Source organism: Sphaerodactylus townsendi, linkage group LG07, assembly GCF_021028975.2.
Source record: "Sphaerodactylus townsendi isolate TG3544 linkage group LG07, MPM_Stown_v2.3, whole genome shotgun sequence".
NCBI lineage: Eukaryota > Metazoa > Chordata > Lepidosauria > Squamata > Sphaerodactylidae > Sphaerodactylus > Sphaerodactylus townsendi.
The window spans coordinates 109,951,184-109,968,425 of record NC_059431.1 but is presented as its reverse complement, the minus strand read 5'-3'; the positions used below and the strand labels follow the sequence as shown (position 1 = coordinate 109,968,425).

General features: G+C 44.7%; 1 protein-coding gene across 1 annotated transcript in view; it reads right to left on the bottom strand.

Moving 5' to 3' along the window:
* Window positions 1-17,242, bottom strand: part of GRIN3A (glutamate ionotropic receptor NMDA type subunit 3A) — a 161,541-nt gene that overhangs the window by 81,109 nt on the left and 63,190 nt on the right. Inside the window, 2 exon segments of the mRNA XM_048504478.1 lie at window positions 776-1,823; window positions 7,111-7,715. Of these exon segments, the coding sequence (XP_048360435.1) occupies window positions 776-1,823; window positions 7,111-7,715 (1,653 nt within the window).

Here is a 17,242-nt window from a genome sequence, read left to right as displayed (position 1 = left end):
CCCTGGTGCTCTTGCAAAGGGTGCCTTTTGATGACCCCGCGCAGAGCGTGGGGTCGTGGGGACACCCGGGTGCACGCCAGGGATGCCGCACACTGAGAGCAGCGCACGGCATAGGGGGGGATAATGCTGAGTGGGGAAACGCCCAGTAACTCAGAAGCACTCCACAAGTAACATTTCCTGTCCCGCATTTGCACCCGCTGTAGCAGGGTAAAAATGGGGTAGGAGACATTACCACACTGAGCTACTTGGTACTTTCCCAAATCAATATGGTCCTTGTAAATTCCCAGAGTGTTGCTTGATGCTATGTCTTTCCCCCATGTTATGCCCTCAAAGGCCTCCAGGGGACGCCAGGCACTCACCTGATAACCCTAATAAGGAATGATGGGAAAGTTCCATCTGCAAAGATTCATCTGCAAAGATTCCATCTGCATAGATTAATTCACACGCCTTGCCCGTTTATTATTGCTGTGGCCCCCCAAGTGATGAATGATTGAATCAAACTTCTTAAGCTCTTGAAATAATAAAATACGGAATGTGTACTCATTTATGAATTCTTTGCTGCTGTTATGATAAAGGGAGTACATTAAAGCAGTTATTATAGCTCATATTTTTATCCTGGCCTTTTTTTTTGCGCAAAGCAGAGGGCAGTGTGTACAGTCCCCCGCTCTCTCATTACAGCAAACACTTCAGATCACTCTAAGCTGGTGACAGAAAGATCCAAAACTTGGATATGTCAATACAGACAAAAACAAACAAACAAACAAAAAGTCCTTACCTTGGGGTCATGTATTCCAGATAGCTCTTCGTAGATTTTCTCCCCTACCATGACAGCAGCCAGATTAGCAGTGTATGTTGACAGACAAAATAAACAAAATATGGCCCAGAGGTTCATTAAAAACCTTCCAGTCCAGCACTTGGGGGGTTTGATGGCAGCTGTTCTGCCAAACAAGATGGCATAACAGACGTTCAAGGCAGAGGAGAAAGAAAACACTTTGTTCCTATTCCTTCCCTTTGGGGTCATCCCGAAAGGGCTTTTCCATTCGTAGAGGGTGAGGAAGATGGCGGTGATGTGGAGAGCCACAAATATCCCCAGCCACATGGTCCAGTGGAGCGGCCACATAAAAGCTCCAATGGGAGCCGCCGTGTCTTTGGTTCTCACCAGGATGCCCAAGCTGGTGGAAAAAAACGGGCTGGTGAAATCAACCACTTGGCTACGGGCTGTGTTGATGCTGAACGACGTCACGGCCATGTGGGCGGTCCCCGCCAAGAGGTCCCCCACGAGCCCCGTCCACTGGCCGTTTTTCCAAGCCCCATATTTCCCATCCCCAACAATGTACAGGTCAAAATCAAAGTTCATGTCTTCAGCCAACTTTTCCAATAGATCTATACAATAGCCATAACAGCACTTCTTTAGTTCAGTGGGCACCGTGTCGTTGCCTCCTTGGAGGCTATCAAAGAGAGTATCCAGCACTGCTGAATTATTAGTCAAGGGATCCAGGCAGAGCTGCCCCGCTGGGCACAGTCCTTCATCATCCACATTCCTTGTGAACACAAACGGGGGTTCGATGAGGGTCACTACTCTCAGGTGCAGCCTGGTAGGATGCTGGTTGTGACTCTTGTGCCTCTGGGCCTGTTCTGGCCAGATCCCATAGTCCATTATGACCCTGCCTTCTTGCCAGCTGCCCAGACGAGTCCACATAGGGTTCCCCACAGGGTCATGCTGCAGATTCCAAATGAAGAAGTTGTTTTTGGAACTGATGATGGAGGAACCTTTCACTTTAATGTGACCACTGAGCCCATAAAAGGTGGTGTTGGCTAAAAACCTGAAAGGCAAAAGAAACAAGTTAATACAATCTGGTTTAGAGAAGGAATCTCTCAAAAGTTCTTTAGACAAGGTGATTCCTGGACCCTTCCATTTCTAAGACCCTTCCTCAACAAAGGCTAGGGTTGCCATGTGCCTGCTAGGATTGGGAGATCTCCTGTCACCAGTGAGCCTTGTCCACCAGCACTGGGAGAGAGGACATTTTTTTTAAAAAAAATCATTGATGGCGACAATATAGCACCAGTTCTGGGAATATCCAGAAGTGAATTCCTGTCTGCCATAGATTTTTCAGTGATTCCTACAGAGCCATGAAATCACTTTGGTTTTTCCCCCCAGAAATGCTGTCATTTCATCACTGATGGCCACTCTCCCAGGTATATGGCTACCAATCTTGATCCTCCTTGATCTCAGATTGCAAATGCCTTAACAGTCCAGGTGCTTGGGAGCAACAGCTGCAGAAGGCCATTGCTTTCACACCCTGCATGTGAGCTCCCAATGGCACCTGGTGGGCCACTGCGAGTAGCAGAGAGCTGGACTAGATGGACTCTGGTCTGATCCAGCTGGCTTGTTCTTATGTTCTTATGTTCTTATCTGTACCACTTGGCCTTTCATTGGTTGCAGGCTGGGCCTGGCAACCCTAAAGTTCTACTTAACTTCTTCCCTGGGATGAAGATGCTATTCCCGTGGTGTGGATGACCATATCTACTTCACTTTCCCCCTTTAAAACGCTAAAAAAATCTACAAAGAAATGTTTTACATGTGTAGATAGATCCCCTATATGCAGAACTTACTATATTCTCTGCAGGTGGCTCTGGTTTGTTACCTTCTGACAAGCACTACATCATGAATTTCAACAATATATTTTCAGGGACCGTCCCAGCTCAAATAAGCTCCTGAGTTGTCGAAGGCTTTCATGGCCGGAATCACTTGGGTGCTGTGTGGTTTCCGGGCTGTATGGCCATGTTCTAGCAACATTCTCTCCTGACGTTTCACCTGCATCTGTGGCTGGCATCTTCAGAGGATACAGCCCGGAAACCACACAGCACCCAAGCTCCTGAGTTGCTTCACCAACTCTGGCGTTGTTCGCATGGATCAAATATCCTGGGATGGGGAGGCAAAATATCCTGGTCTGTGCATGATGTTTGCATGGCTTCCGGTCCTAAACCGGGTTCGTCCCACAAGATTTCCCTTATCCCGGGGTTTTCAAAAATCGGCAAATTGGCAGTTCTTTTGAAAAACCCTGCGTCAATCCTGCTGCCATGCAAACACTGCAGGAGAAGGACCAGTTCATTTTTCCTGCCTCACCGCCTGCTCTCCCTGCCCCACAGCTACAGCCAATCAGAACGTCGGGAAAATGGGAATGTTTGTGCATGCACAGAAACGTTTGCTGTGAAAAGTGAAAATAAACTGGAGGTTCGTGCATAATTAACTGGACTACAAACTCCCAGCCTTAACATGATAACGGGCAGCTGTGTGAGCGGGGAAACCGAGATACAAAAAAACAAGTATAGGTCGTTTCCCCACTTACAAAATGGTGGTCGATAGCTGTGGTTTCCTTTGCTGCGGGACCTTTTGAGCATGGGCTCCCAGTCCACACCACCCTCTTCCCTGGTCAAATGAATTTTGCAGCCGCGCAGCAGCTACGCAGGACTCCCCATGATCCGCTCAGGGACTGTCCTGATTAACTGCTGCGCTGTTCTGGGGCGGGGATTTTTTTAATTATCAAAAGGATGAAACCACGTCTCCACACTGTGCCAAGGAATCCACGTGTATTTGAACAGACACAGTACACGTCTATGCCCATCTGCACTCAGAACGAGGTGGAGACATGGATTTTTAGTGTTAAAAAGAAAAAAAATTAAAACCCAGGCTGCGTGCACATAGCGCACACCCCACCGTTGCCTAATTGGAGGGAGGCCTCCACGTCACCAGCAACGGTGGGAAACTTGAACCCGGAGTCACCCCCGGGCTTCCCCACTCCCCCGCGACCAAACAGGAATTGAAATAATGCGCGCAAAGGAGGAAGGAGAGTCAGCAGAATCGGGGTCACTGCTTTGTCGCCACTTAGGTAGTGGGGAATGCAGCAGCCCCCCGGATTATTTGGCGCAAATACCGCGCAACAAAAGGTGAGTGGGGAAACGACCGTATATGAACTTGGTTTTCCCCTGGGGTAATTATGGCATGTGGAAAAATGCCTCTCGCCTTTCTTAGACCCAGCCAATCTGGCCACATTAATCAATGCTTTTATTATCTCACGGTTAAACTACTATGACATGCCAGATTATTTCCAAACTCAGTTCAAAGTGCTGGTTGGAAACAACACTACCTTGAAATTTTTTTAGGAAACATTGTAAATTCATTTCATTTGTGAGGGTTTTAAAGGTGCAGGCAGTTTTTTTGGGGGTGGAAATAAATGGGTTATTGCTACATTTATTGGATTTGATTTTACTCCTATCCTGCCATTCCTATGGGCAGCATCTGAGGCTTTTTTCCAGCCTAAGGAGGCGGCCTCAGACTTAAGCAGCTCTTCCTAGGTCTGCACAGAAGGAGTTCAGTAGACTGTTCCCATAAGGATTCTTTTTGGGTGGAACGGTGTAACCCGGAAGAGCCCTTGTAGTCGAGTTGCTCTGAGAGGTTAATTAAATTGTTCCATATTCATTAGCTTGATGACTTGGTCATTCTGCTTTTATCTCGCTAAGTCTAGAATAGAACACAAAAATGAGAACGGGCAGCAAATCAAAACCACACAGTGCTTTAATTACCTAAGGAGCGGAGTTAAAACCCCATAATTTACGGACTAGATGGGCCTTTCAAAGCCTAATGCTTTTCTCCCCTGTAGCAAGGGCGATCGTGAGATTAGGAATTAACTCAGCAGAAATGCGGCTGTCACAAAGGCCTCAAGCGTAAGTGCTCTGTCGCGGAAGCATAGCCCCAGATCGAAATGAGAGCGGTTCGCGCTTTGCGGCTGAGAGAGCCAGATTCTGATTGCGACTACAAATCCTGTGAGCCCAACTTTTTATTGTCAGAAGGCTGTAGTCAAGGATGCAGAAGAATGCACAGCGAGTCTCGCAGAGTCCCTATAGTGCTGTATCCCATTTCCCCCAATGGCTAACCAGATGTCTCGCTGAAGCCCACAAGCAGGGGCGACGGTCTACCAACCACTGCTCTGCCCCCGTCTCTCCAACACTAGTATTCAGTGGCATCTAAATATGTCCGTTCCCTTCAGCTGCTCCACCTATCTTATTTTCACCTTACAATTTTAACTTTTGAAAGACAAGCCAACGCAAACAAAAGTTCTTCTTTAAAACAAAAAGGTTGGGCTTCCAATTTTTTTTAACCATATTAAAGTTACCACTTGCTCTTTTAGTAGCAGATAAAGAAATAGAATTCAATTAGTCCTTACTAAATTGTTACACAATAAATAAGAATCCCTCTTTTCTCTGTGATAGCCATTTTCTTATTCTCCTAGTCCTCAAATCCACAGATCATCAGGTTCCCCCCCCCATTTTATGCAATAAGTTCATCAAGGATTTTCAGCTATCCGCAAACTTGGACTTATTCTTTTCTCTAACCAAGAAAATAAGTTAAGCCATCTCAGCCACTTCTAATATCTTCCCAAACCAATTTTTTTTCTATTGTGGTTATAGATGAGGTTTTCAATTTTTGACAATACTGCTCTGTCTAATGGCCGATGATACCTTCTCTATTAATGTTTCTTTCAAAGCCATCTAACTTAGCAGCCGTTACTGTATCATGTGGCGGTGAATTCCATAAATCTTTAGTCCATCCTGCACTAACAGTTTCCCCATGGTGTCTTTGATCAGGGAACATTTTTATGACTGTATTAGTTATTAGGAATTAATTCATTTTCACAGCACTGATGGGCACAACTGATTTATTGATTACATTTATACCTATTCTTTCTTCTACCATACGTTATGCCTATCAAGTTCTTAGGTGATTTCCCATCCAGGAAATGACCAGACCCAGACTTTCCTAACTTCTGCAAAGAAACTATATCACATGACTTGAGACCCTGGGGCCCTAAGTGTAATCCTATTGGTACAATCCTAAGTAGGTCTACTACTACTACTACTACTACTACTACTACTACTACTACTACTACTACTACTACTACTACTGTCGCCGCCGCTGCTGCAGCTAATGTGCTGCCAAATGTGAACTGACTTAGGGCAGAGGTGGGATCCAGCAGGTTCTCACCAGTTCTCGAGAGTGGGTTACTAATTATTTGTGTGTGCCGAGAATGGGTTACTAATTGGGTCTGCTTTTCCATTAGAAATTCCATTAGGTCCAAAAATCATAAAGTCCTGTTGTTTCCTATGTGGCTGGTTAGCGAAGGTAGAAAACGAGATAATTCTCCCTGTTGGGCTGTTTTAAAAACATGTTTTAGAAATATGGTAAAGTTCCTTGTTTAAGGAACGTATCCTTCTTTTGATTTCTAGAAACAAAATTAAGTATTTGAAAGTATTAAGTATTTGACAGGCAGTCAATTAGAGGAGAAGTAGTTGTTTCTGTTGGCAGTAGACGATGGGACTTGCTATAATGAGTTTAAATTATGGACAGAAAGATACCAGCTGGAAATTAGGAACTTTTTTTTTACAGTAAGAGTTTCTTACAGTAACAGAGGCTCATTCCGCACATGCAGAATAATGCACTTTCAAACCACTTTCAATGCTCTTTGAAGCTGTGCGGAATGGCAAAATCCACTTGCAAACAGTTGTGAAAGTGGTTTGAAAACGCATTATTTTGCGTGTGCGGAAGGGGCCAGAGAAATTATTAATGCCCCGCCCCTGGAATGCCCGGCCACGCCCCATCATGCCCCGCCCAGCCCCATTGGCGCTACACCACTGTTCAAATCCCACCACCAAGGGAACCTGTTACTAAAAATTTTGGATCACACCACTGACTTAGGGTGGCCATTCATGGGGTTTTCAAGGCAGGGGATCTTCAGAGGTTGTTCCTGTTCATAACAACCCTTGTTTTCCTTGTTGGTCTTCTACCCAAGTACTAACCATGACTGACCCTACTTAGCTCCCAAGATCTGACAAACTCAAGTCAAGGCTATTCCGTGTATTCATCAACGGTACAGTTTTGCTGCTGTAAGAAACTGCACAAATTCTATGTTCATGCACATTTGTGAATGTGCATGCATATGCAAAAGAGAGAGAGAGAACAGCAAAGTTCTAATTTGGTCATTAAAGCATCATTTCAATATTAGACTCACGTGCCTTGTGTTTGCAAGGAAATTAATTGAGAGAAGATCTTACTTTGATAAATACTGTCCTGAAGTGATATTTTTTTCTTCCACATTCAAGCAGTTAGTGGTGCTCGGGATAAGAGCCAATTCTGGTTCAATCATCGTGGCAGCAGCGACAGCTTTAGCCACCAGCTCCATCGCATCCTGCACATAGTCTTCAAAAAAAGACTGCGATGTTTTCCCGTGAGCTATGAGACCCAACGGCAAACCTTCTGTCCTCAGCTCCTCCACATTGTGTGAATCCCCAAGAATCCAGTGAAGTTCAGGCGGCATCACCCCAAACTGGGTAGTTATCTCAAAAATCCTTCTTGTGCTTTCCATGTCGCAGCCAAACATGACCACCGTCGATGTCGTGTCCTTAATGTTCTCCAGATGAACCTGCAAGTAGTCCAAGAGGTCGCTGGTTGATGTGAGGTTTCCTGTGATGTTTATAATGGATCCCAAATGGAATTTGGAGCTCTGCTGCGTGAGGAAGAGGAAGTCGGTGATGTTCCATTCCTCCTGGCAGACCATCAAGCTGAAATTGTACCAGTTGTTCAAGGCCAAGATGGAGAAAGTGACTTCTGCGTCAAAGCTTAACGAGCTTTCTAAACTCAACTGTAGGTGAAGAGGGTTCTGGAAGATAAGAAAGATCTTAATTAGAACGATTTGAAGGTGTAGATAAAACACTTCTTGATCTTTCCCGCCCTTTGCACCCTGATTTGCCAGTTCTGGGGTAAAAACCCAATAGTGATGGAATCCTAACAATTGAATTAATCTTCATATTCTAACTTTTGTTGGGCCTCTGCTACACATACAATTCATATTTGCAAGCATAGATTCGACTTCTGCCACTAGAACAGTGATGGCGAACCTATGGCACGGGTGCCAGAGGTGGCACTCAGAGCCCTCTCTGCTGGCACGCACAAACACAGTGCCCCCCCCCCCCATACACATCTAGGCTGTCCTGGGCCACTGGGCTTGGTTATTAGCATTAAACCTAAGACTTAGTTTTGGGGAAGCAGTGTAGGTCACCCTGTTAAGCCCCACTGATTTTCATGTGAAGAACTTAAGCACAATCCTTTACCTGGGAGTAAGCTTGGTTGCTGGCAATGGGGCTTGCTTCTGAGTAAACCCTCCTCGGGTCGTGATTCACCTGTTGGAAGAGTTGCACGGTTGCTTCAAAGCAAAGCCACCGACTACCACCAAGCTTACTCCCGTGTAACGCACGCCTCGGAGCCAACCGTTTGTTCTAAACTAAAACCTCAGTATTCAGGTTAAATTGCGGTGTTGGCACTTTGCGATAAATAAGTGGGTTTTGGGTTGCAGTTTGGGCACTCGGCCTCGAAAAGGTTCGCCATCACTGCACTAGAAGATAAAAGAAGAATTGGGATTTATACCCCCTCCCTCTCTCCTGTAAGGAGACTCGAAAGGGTTTACAAACTCCTTTCCATTCCTCTTCCCACAACAGACACCTTGACAGGTAGGTGGGGCTGAGGGAGTTTGGAGAGGACTGTGACTACTAGCCCAAAACCATCCAACAGGCTTTGTGTGTAGGAGTGGGGAAACAAATCCAGTTCACCAAATAAGAGTCTGCCACTCATGTGGAGGAGTGGGGAATCAAACCCCCTTTCCCAGATTACAGTCTACTTGCTCTTACCCACCACACCATACAGAACAAAATACAAGCTCCTATATTAGGTCAGACCAATGATCCCTCTAGTGTGGCATCATGTAGCTTACCAAATGCCCTGGAAGATCTTCATGTTAAACAATAAGGTCAAAGCCTCAAAGCAATGAGGTCATTGCATCACATGTTCCTTAATTTTTTGTAACCCCACACTTCTTCCTAGATTTGGCTTGGCTTTCTTTGTTCCAGGTTGCGTGCTTCTACTGGAAGGTCAACTGCACAACCTGGGCTATGACAGATTTGCCCACTGATCAGGGTATCTGTAGCTATTTATGCATTACAACCCAGCATTCTAGGCATTCTGGAAATGCCATAACCTTCATTTCCCCAATACTCAGGGAGAGCTGAAAGTCTTGCGATACTCTTCACAGAGAAATGAATTACATAGGAACTAAATTTCCAGCTGCTCTCGCCTAAAAATCTTGATCCGCTATGAGATTTCAGATCCATGGTATTTATTTATATAATTTTGTTCAGCACCTTGATCATAGATTCTGAGACTTGCCGAAGACCAGTTGCTTACCCAGTGAAAGGCAAGGCCATCTTTCGGAGCAGGTATATCTCCTGCACTTTGTGTTGCATTTTGTGGCAGGTACGTTTCCCAACCACGCCCTGAAGTTTTCAGTTGTGTCAGTCACTTTAAGACAAGGTAGCTCACCTTGACAGGAAGTGAGGACTTGAAAAACAAGGGAGCTAGAAGGATGGATTGCCCAGTCTTAGTCTATAAAGTTAAGTTAGTGCTTTTGGACAAATGAAAGCGTCCGAGCATAAACTTTAGTCGTATCTGCCAAAGAGATGGACAACCAGAGATAGAAACAGACTAGCAAAACACAATGAGGTTAAAAAAAGAGGGAAGCACTTTCTCTGTGGCAGACAGAAGGAGATACAAACGGTAAATTCTCCAGTGTTCCATGATGTGATGCTGTTAGTCCATGATGCGAAGTGCGTCCAGATGGTAGCACAGGCACAAGGTGGAAAAAGATTGACAGAGGGATTACAAAATCCATTTCTGGACCTTGGACAATATCAAACAAAAACCTGGGCTTTGCATTACGTTGTAGGGCTTATGATGTACTGGTTTCTGGGTTTTTTTTAGAGCTGAAAATCCCATTTGTTGACCTTCATTTTTTTGCAAGGATAATGATTAGGGCTAACAATGAATGAATGAATGAATGAATGAATGAATGAATGAATGAATGAATGAATAATGTTCAAGACATTTCATTCAGGTTGCTGATGCCTGGAACGCTGCTCAAGAACAGAGAGAAAAGGAGAGAGTCAGGAGAAATCAGGAGAAAGTAGGAGATATGAAACTGACACCGGAGTTGCCATGTAACAGATATTGCAACAGAAGAGAATTGTGCTGATGGATCTTCTTTTCCATAGTGTTTCTAGAAGCTGTGCTGGCTCAGCAGCCTGGAGGAAGATTTCTTCATGCCAGTTCTGCTATGCTTGCTTACTTAAATGATATTGCTTCAACAGCCAAAAGGCCACAGGTAGCATCCCGCTAACATAATGCCCCACTGAACCCCTTTTACACTTCGATTACCCCTTGCAAAAATGTAGGTTCTAATGATGTAATTCTATTATCTTTGCCAAATGGTGGCCACTGAATAAGACTTTGCGAGGAAAAAAATTATAGGATAAAAGTCGCCCTAAATATTTCTGCCTCAAATTGTCCCAATAGCAGCACCACCACAAACTATGTTCCAGAAGTCTCTATACCAGTGGTGGCGAACCTATGGCACGGGTGCCAGAGGTGGCACTCAGAGCCCTCTCTGTGGGCACGCGCAAACAGAGTGCCCCCCCCCACATCTAGGCTGGCCTGGGCCACAGGGCTCGATTATTAGCATTAAACCTAAGACCTAGTTTTGGGGAAGCAGTGTAGGTAACCCTGTTAAGTGCTGTTAAACCTCACTGATTTTCATGCGAAGAACTAAACTGCAATCCTTTACCTGGGAGTAAGCTCGGTTGCTGGCAATAGGGCTTGCTTCTGAGTAAACCCTCCTAGGGTCGTGATTCACCCATTGGAAGAATTGCACAGTTGCTTCAAAGCAAAGCCACCGACTACCACCAAGCTTACTCCCGAGTAACGCATGCCTCGGAGCCAACCGTTTGTTCTAAACTAAAACCTCAGTACTTGGGTTACATTGCCATGTTGGCACTTTGAGATAAATAAGTGGGGTTTGAGTTGCAATTTGGGCACTCGGTCTCAAAAAGGTTCGCCATCACTGCCCCAAATGAACCCATTTTACACTTCGATTACCACTGGCAAAAATGTAGGTTCTAATGATGTAATTCTATTATCTTTGCCAAATGGCGGCCACTGAATTAGACTTTGCGAGGAAAAAAAAATTATAGGATAAACGTCGCCCTAAATATTTCTGCCTCAAATTGTCCCAATAGCAGCACCACCACAAAATATGTTCCAGAAGTCTCTATACAGTCTTGCCCACATTCACAACTGCTGTCTGCAAGACGTCCTTTGGCAACCCTAGATGGAATTCAGCGTGGCTAACATGCACACTTTTCTGTACTGATGCTCCTTTACATTAAAGGCACATCGTGGAATGGAATTAGAGGGGATCAAGGCAGAAGAGGCAGCTGAGCAAACTCATGGAGTCCTTTCCTAGTCCCGCTGTACATTATAGTCAGGTGCTTCCCCTTCCTGCTGTACATTATAGTCACGTGTACATTATAGTCACGTGCTGTACATTATGGACACGTGCTTCCCCTTTAATTACCTGTACAACTGGGATTTCCCCGTGAGTCTCAAATGTGCCAGGGAGAATCAGTTTGGTGCACAGTATAAGCACAGAGATTTTCATCCAGATATGATGGAAAACAGAGACGTGAAACCAAGAATCAGTTTCCAGTTGAAACTAAAATGGACAAAAATGAACATAATGAAAACTAACCCATGTGACCATCTCAATGTTTTGAAAACAACTGATTATGAAAAAAACTGCCCACATCTGTCAAGCAATGTACTTGAGATACAAGGGATGAAGATAACTTGCAGACTGTCCTCAAATGCCTCCCCGCGGATGATTTCAACCTCAACAACAAACACAGTTTTCCGACCAGAGAAGGCAAGCAAAGCTTAAACCTACAGCCAACAGATGAACGCCACACTGGGCCAAGACAATTAGTAACGCACGCTGCGTTTGAAAACACTGATAAAGTCGTAGGTCACGGAACACTGCAGATCAACTCAATTGCAAAAGTAAGGGCTTCTCTACTGTGACGGGACCTGGATCAAACAGCTAGCTATTGTACGCTCCAAGGGATTTGCGCAAGTGGCCGGTATGGAAATGTCAACCCATCGGAGACAAGAACAGTATGTAGCTGACTTGATATGGAGCTAAAACAAGCAGATCTAGAAGCTGAGATGAAACAAAAGGGGAATCATTTCAGCAGTGCAGGTTGGCAGGACTGTCTGGCACTCAAACCGTTAACTGCTGCAGTGGAGAATCAACATGAGTCATCACTTGGGGCTACTGCCAGAATCCACCTTTCACTTGTCTCCTCTGTTTGCTACCCCCACTCAGAGCATCTAAAATGCCTTCCTAATGGACAATTAGAATCACTATGTCGCTTAGCAGAACAAGATGTAGAGCAGGGAGGAGTCCAGAAATAACAGAGAGCTTTCTGAGCCATACAAATTAATCAGAGCAACTACAATGGCATGGCAACAAACCGCAGGGATAATTATACATGCATTTCTGATAGGACTTGGGGGGCACAGCAGGATTTCGCATCATATGCAATCAGAGCATTAATCGACACAGAGCAGTCATACTGGCAGAGAAGAAGTTTGGCCTTGGCGATTGTTCGGGGAGGGGAATATTTCCATTTCTATTGCTATGAAAGGTTCTGCATCCCCAATCAAAGTCATCTCTTATGCTCTGGAACTCACTGTAACTATGATTTGATTCTCATTTCCCCCATTTTATTCATTCCTATTGATAATTTTTTAAAAATTCAGATTCGGAACATGCGCCCAGGCAAGTGTCCATACGATGGTGGCATCATATTGCTCCATTCATCGCTCCATATTTTGCCATTGGTGCTTAAGCCTCAAATTATATTCAGATAACACTTTAACCTGTCATCAACATGTCACATGTGACAGTTCCTCAGCCCCCCTTTCTTGAATAGAGAATCCTTATTAGGGAATAACTCTATAACCCATGTTGAGGTGCAAAAGCATCTACATGGGTTAACCCAAGTTACACTGCAGTTCTAAGCAAAGTTACATTCTTCCACAGGCTTAGAAAGGTGAGATTTTTGCTGCACTAGGACTGCACCATCCATTTCCTTCCTCACAAACCAGAATTGTTACCTGGGTTTTAGTGCAGGCCTCAATTTGTGGTTTGTGTTGGGAAATTAACTCAGGTTATCCGATGCCCCCGTGTTGGTAACCAGAGTTTGTTTCTGGCCAGGATTCTTCAAGCGAGAAGCAGCGGATGAGGAGAGAGGCTTGCCCATCACCTCGCAAAAGCAGGAGCTTTTCAGAGGCAGGACTCTTGAAAAAATAGGATTGTGTGTGCTGGCGAAAACCCAGAAGTGACATCACGTCCATCTGTAGCCTTCTAGGAATTTCCCAGATCTCCATAGTAAAGACTGCCTAGGTTTTGGAAATTACCAGATCATAGGCCTGAGCAACTTTGGGGGGTGGGGGGTGGTGGTTATAATTTTTTATAATTTTTAGGTTCGGATTTAAAGCCAAACCTGAAAAATAGAAGCTCTGCACAGTTGGATGCAGGGATCAGTTTAGCTGTGTGGAACCCCTTTCCTTCTGGGAAAGTCAAAACCGGCTTCGCAAGCAGGGAGGTAAGGCTGCCTGCAAAGATCAGAGCTCTCCCCACTTTGTGAGTGGGGAGAAAGGGTTACCTACGGGATCCAGAATCTCCCAACCCTGCAGGCAGCCGGAAAAGCTGAAAAAGTCAAAATGTATTCAGCTTTTTCAGAGCCAGGCTATTCGGCACTGCTGAATAGTCTGTTTTTTTTTAAAATTTCAGGGCTATCCCCCTCCCCCAAAGAAAGCCGCAGGGTTTTCTGTCATTCAGATGTACAGAATTATCCACCCTAATTGTGACCAGTCATTTTGCAGAAGGAAATGGTCCTTTTACACAAAGCAAGACATTACACAAAGAACGGGAGCAAACCGATGATGGCATTTGCCTGCGTAGAAAACGTTGGCATGACTATAGCTGCTCTTTCAAAGCAATCCCAACCAATTTTGCAAAACTTTCTCACAACAGATGGGAAGGAACTGTAAAGCTTGGATCGGAAAAGGCCTATTTCCCACAAATGGGTGCTGCAGGAGAGAAAAGGAGCAAAGAATGTTTACCTTCCTTTGCCGCTGCTCCTCCAAGGACTAAGAGACATGCAGAACAACCGAATAACTCCCACAGACCACAGCCCGGAGAATAGAAAGATGGGGTTTCTTTTTTGCATTACCTCCTGTTTGTTATGGATGCCATGACATGCAGACCAGAAAACCCACATCTGCTAAAGCAGCTATTCCAAAACTGGACCAAATCATTCCTGCTTTTGGATCCTCCATCCTGAGAATGGTATTTTTCAAGAAACCGTCTTTGGCACAGGTAAGTTGCCCTGGGTTTGCTCACACCTGCCTAGATCAGGGGTCAGCAACCTTTACCACCCAAAGAGCCATTTGGACCCGTTTTCCATGGCCCCGAAGATCTACCGAGCCGGAGAGGCAGCACCACACAGTGCCGCCTCCAGTTTGGCCCCTCCATTCACCTTTCCTGGAGGGACATGCCCATGCTACCGTCCAACCTCCAGGCCATGCGGAGCCACAGTATAAGGCTGAAAGAGCCGCGGGTTGCAGACCCCTGGCCTAGATCAAAGCAAAGGGAGTTTGCCTAAACATTAAAACATAAGAACATAAGAACGAGCCTGCTGGATCAGACCAGAGTCCATCTAGTCCAGCACTCTGCTACTCGCAGTGGCCCACCAGGTGCCTTTGGGAGCTCACAAGCAGGATGTGAAAGTAGTGGCAATTCTCAAAAACTGTTAGAAACACATGCTTATTCTGTGAATTGCAAGGGGGACGAACGTACTTGTCTAGGTAATGCACTAATTTATCCAGAGTTAGTCTATGTAATAGAACTGGCCATGCTCTTGCAGTGATGACATTCGATGAAAACATTTGCATCTGTTCTGCAGAATACTCTCCTCCAATCATGAGATGACTCTAATGTTAGTCAGAGAAGATGAAGGCAAACATGGAAGTCAATATCAATGTAACCACAATGGCAAGGAGACTGCAGTGCATGACAAGGAGACACAATTGTTGTGCCACACAAGGAGTAAGGGGAATTAGCAACTTTCTCCAATGTAATTCTACTGCCAATAAAAAGTTCAGGGATCCAAAAGCCCAGCGCAGGAAGAAATGGTTCCATCGCCAGAGATCCATATAATTCCAAGGTCTTTCAGGAACTCTTTGTTAAGGACAAAGAGAAGGATAAAGGTGTGTGACAATCTAACTCTCCGGGTAATGGAAAGGAACCAGCAAGGAACATAGCACAGAATGAGCAATACCCACTGTACAAGATGCTGACATCCATCAGTGTATTTGGAAGATTAGGTTTGCCAAGAGTATGTGAAGGAGCAAATCAGCATAATTATCGACTGCTTTTGGATCCTCCAAGGGGAATTTACTAAGGAGGGGAAAGATATTTGCATGCTACACAGAGAGCTCCTTGAGGGATAGAAGACAAGGAGGGACAGGAACATGGGGTTGTGAACTAGGATCGATCACTTCAGTTTGTTGAACCATTATCTGACTAAAACCATCGCCTGAATAAAATGTGCAGTTTATTAATCTAGCGTGAGTGTGTGAGTGTGGAGTGTCGAAGGAACCTCTAAGTAAGTAATAAAAATAAAAATCTCGATCAGTTTATGAACTTCATGCCAGCACTTCATAAAGGCAACCTAGTCTTTATAAAGTTTTCCCCTTCGGCCGTGCAGGACTGAAACAGCCACTAAGATACCAGAGAGGAAAAAAAAGAAGATTAAGAAAATATTATATCATCCTCTATCATTCTTTCATTTTATTCAGCATAGTTGAGGTAAAAATTACCCCAACGTGACTAGAATATACAATGCATTTAATATAATAATGTATTGGGTGGGCAGGAAACTGTGGGCCCAATTAAAGTCAAAGGATAGATGGAATATGAAGTTGTAAATGATTGCAAAGTCGTTATGTTATGTACAGAGCAGTCACTTCTGTTTCATTTAACAAGTACGGGCTTGTGGCTCTCCTTCTATTGTCCCAGCAGCCAGGGCCAATTCACACAATTATATTGTCTCAGTGTGTTGTGGCATGAACTGTTCTCAGCAGCAAACTTAAGTATTCATTTGTTCATTGTCTGCAGTGCTTTAGGATCTCAAAGGATCTCAAGTACAACACAGCTGTCTGAAATAACCCACTTTGTAGGCGATGAAAACAAGGGGTTGGTTGGTTATACAGATCGGGGGTTTCACAAGTGCACCTCCAATCCTGATTTTAGGGTTATAAGTCTGTATATACCGTGTTTCCCCGAAAATAAGACAGTGTCTTATATTAATTTTTGCTCCCAAAGATGCGCTATGTCTTATTTTCAGGGGATGTCTTATTTTTCCGCTCCACAGCTGCATGCTCTGGCGTTCTGTTCGACGGGCATGCTTCCAAACAAAAACTTTGCTATGTCTTACTTTCGGGGGATGCTTTATATTTAGCACTTCAGCAAAACCTCTACGACATCTTATTTTCAGAGTATGTCTTATTTTCAGGGAAACAGGGTACTACACAAAGTTGAAGAGGCAAGCCTTTAAAATATGTTTTTAAAATTACTTTCATTGGCTGAAAGGCAGACAGAGGAAGGGAATGAAAAAGTTCAAACCACACGGTTCCTTGTGTGAGTAATATTCATATCCAGAAGGGTCCCATCCACAGATAACTCAGTAGAACCCACCTGTGTGTGTTCACATGTAGTGTCCTAAAGGAAGAGGGCAGAGAAAGGTTGCTGGAGAAAGAGAAAAAAAGGAGGAGAAAGAATGGCAAAAAGAAAGGGGGAGGTGCACGAACCAGGAGATGGGTCTAGAATGGGCAGAGTTTTACTGGTAGGAAGGGAAAAGATGACTTTAATGAAGGGACAAAGGGGTGAAGGGAAAAAAAGGGAGAACTAGAGGCCAAATTAGCTTGGAATGGGCTGGAGAGCAAGCATGGTGAGAAAGCCTGGGATGGATGACTTGAGGGAGGGAAAGGTTCAGAGCTAAGGACAAAGTGGAAGGACAAGAGATTGTGCGTCTGAAGCCTCATGGAAGAAGAAGAAGAAGAAGAACAAGAAGAAGAACAAGAAGAAGAACAAGAATTTGGATTTATACCTCACCTTCCTCTCCTGTAAGGAGACTCAGGGTGTCTTACATGCTTCTTTCCCTTCCTCTCCCCACAACA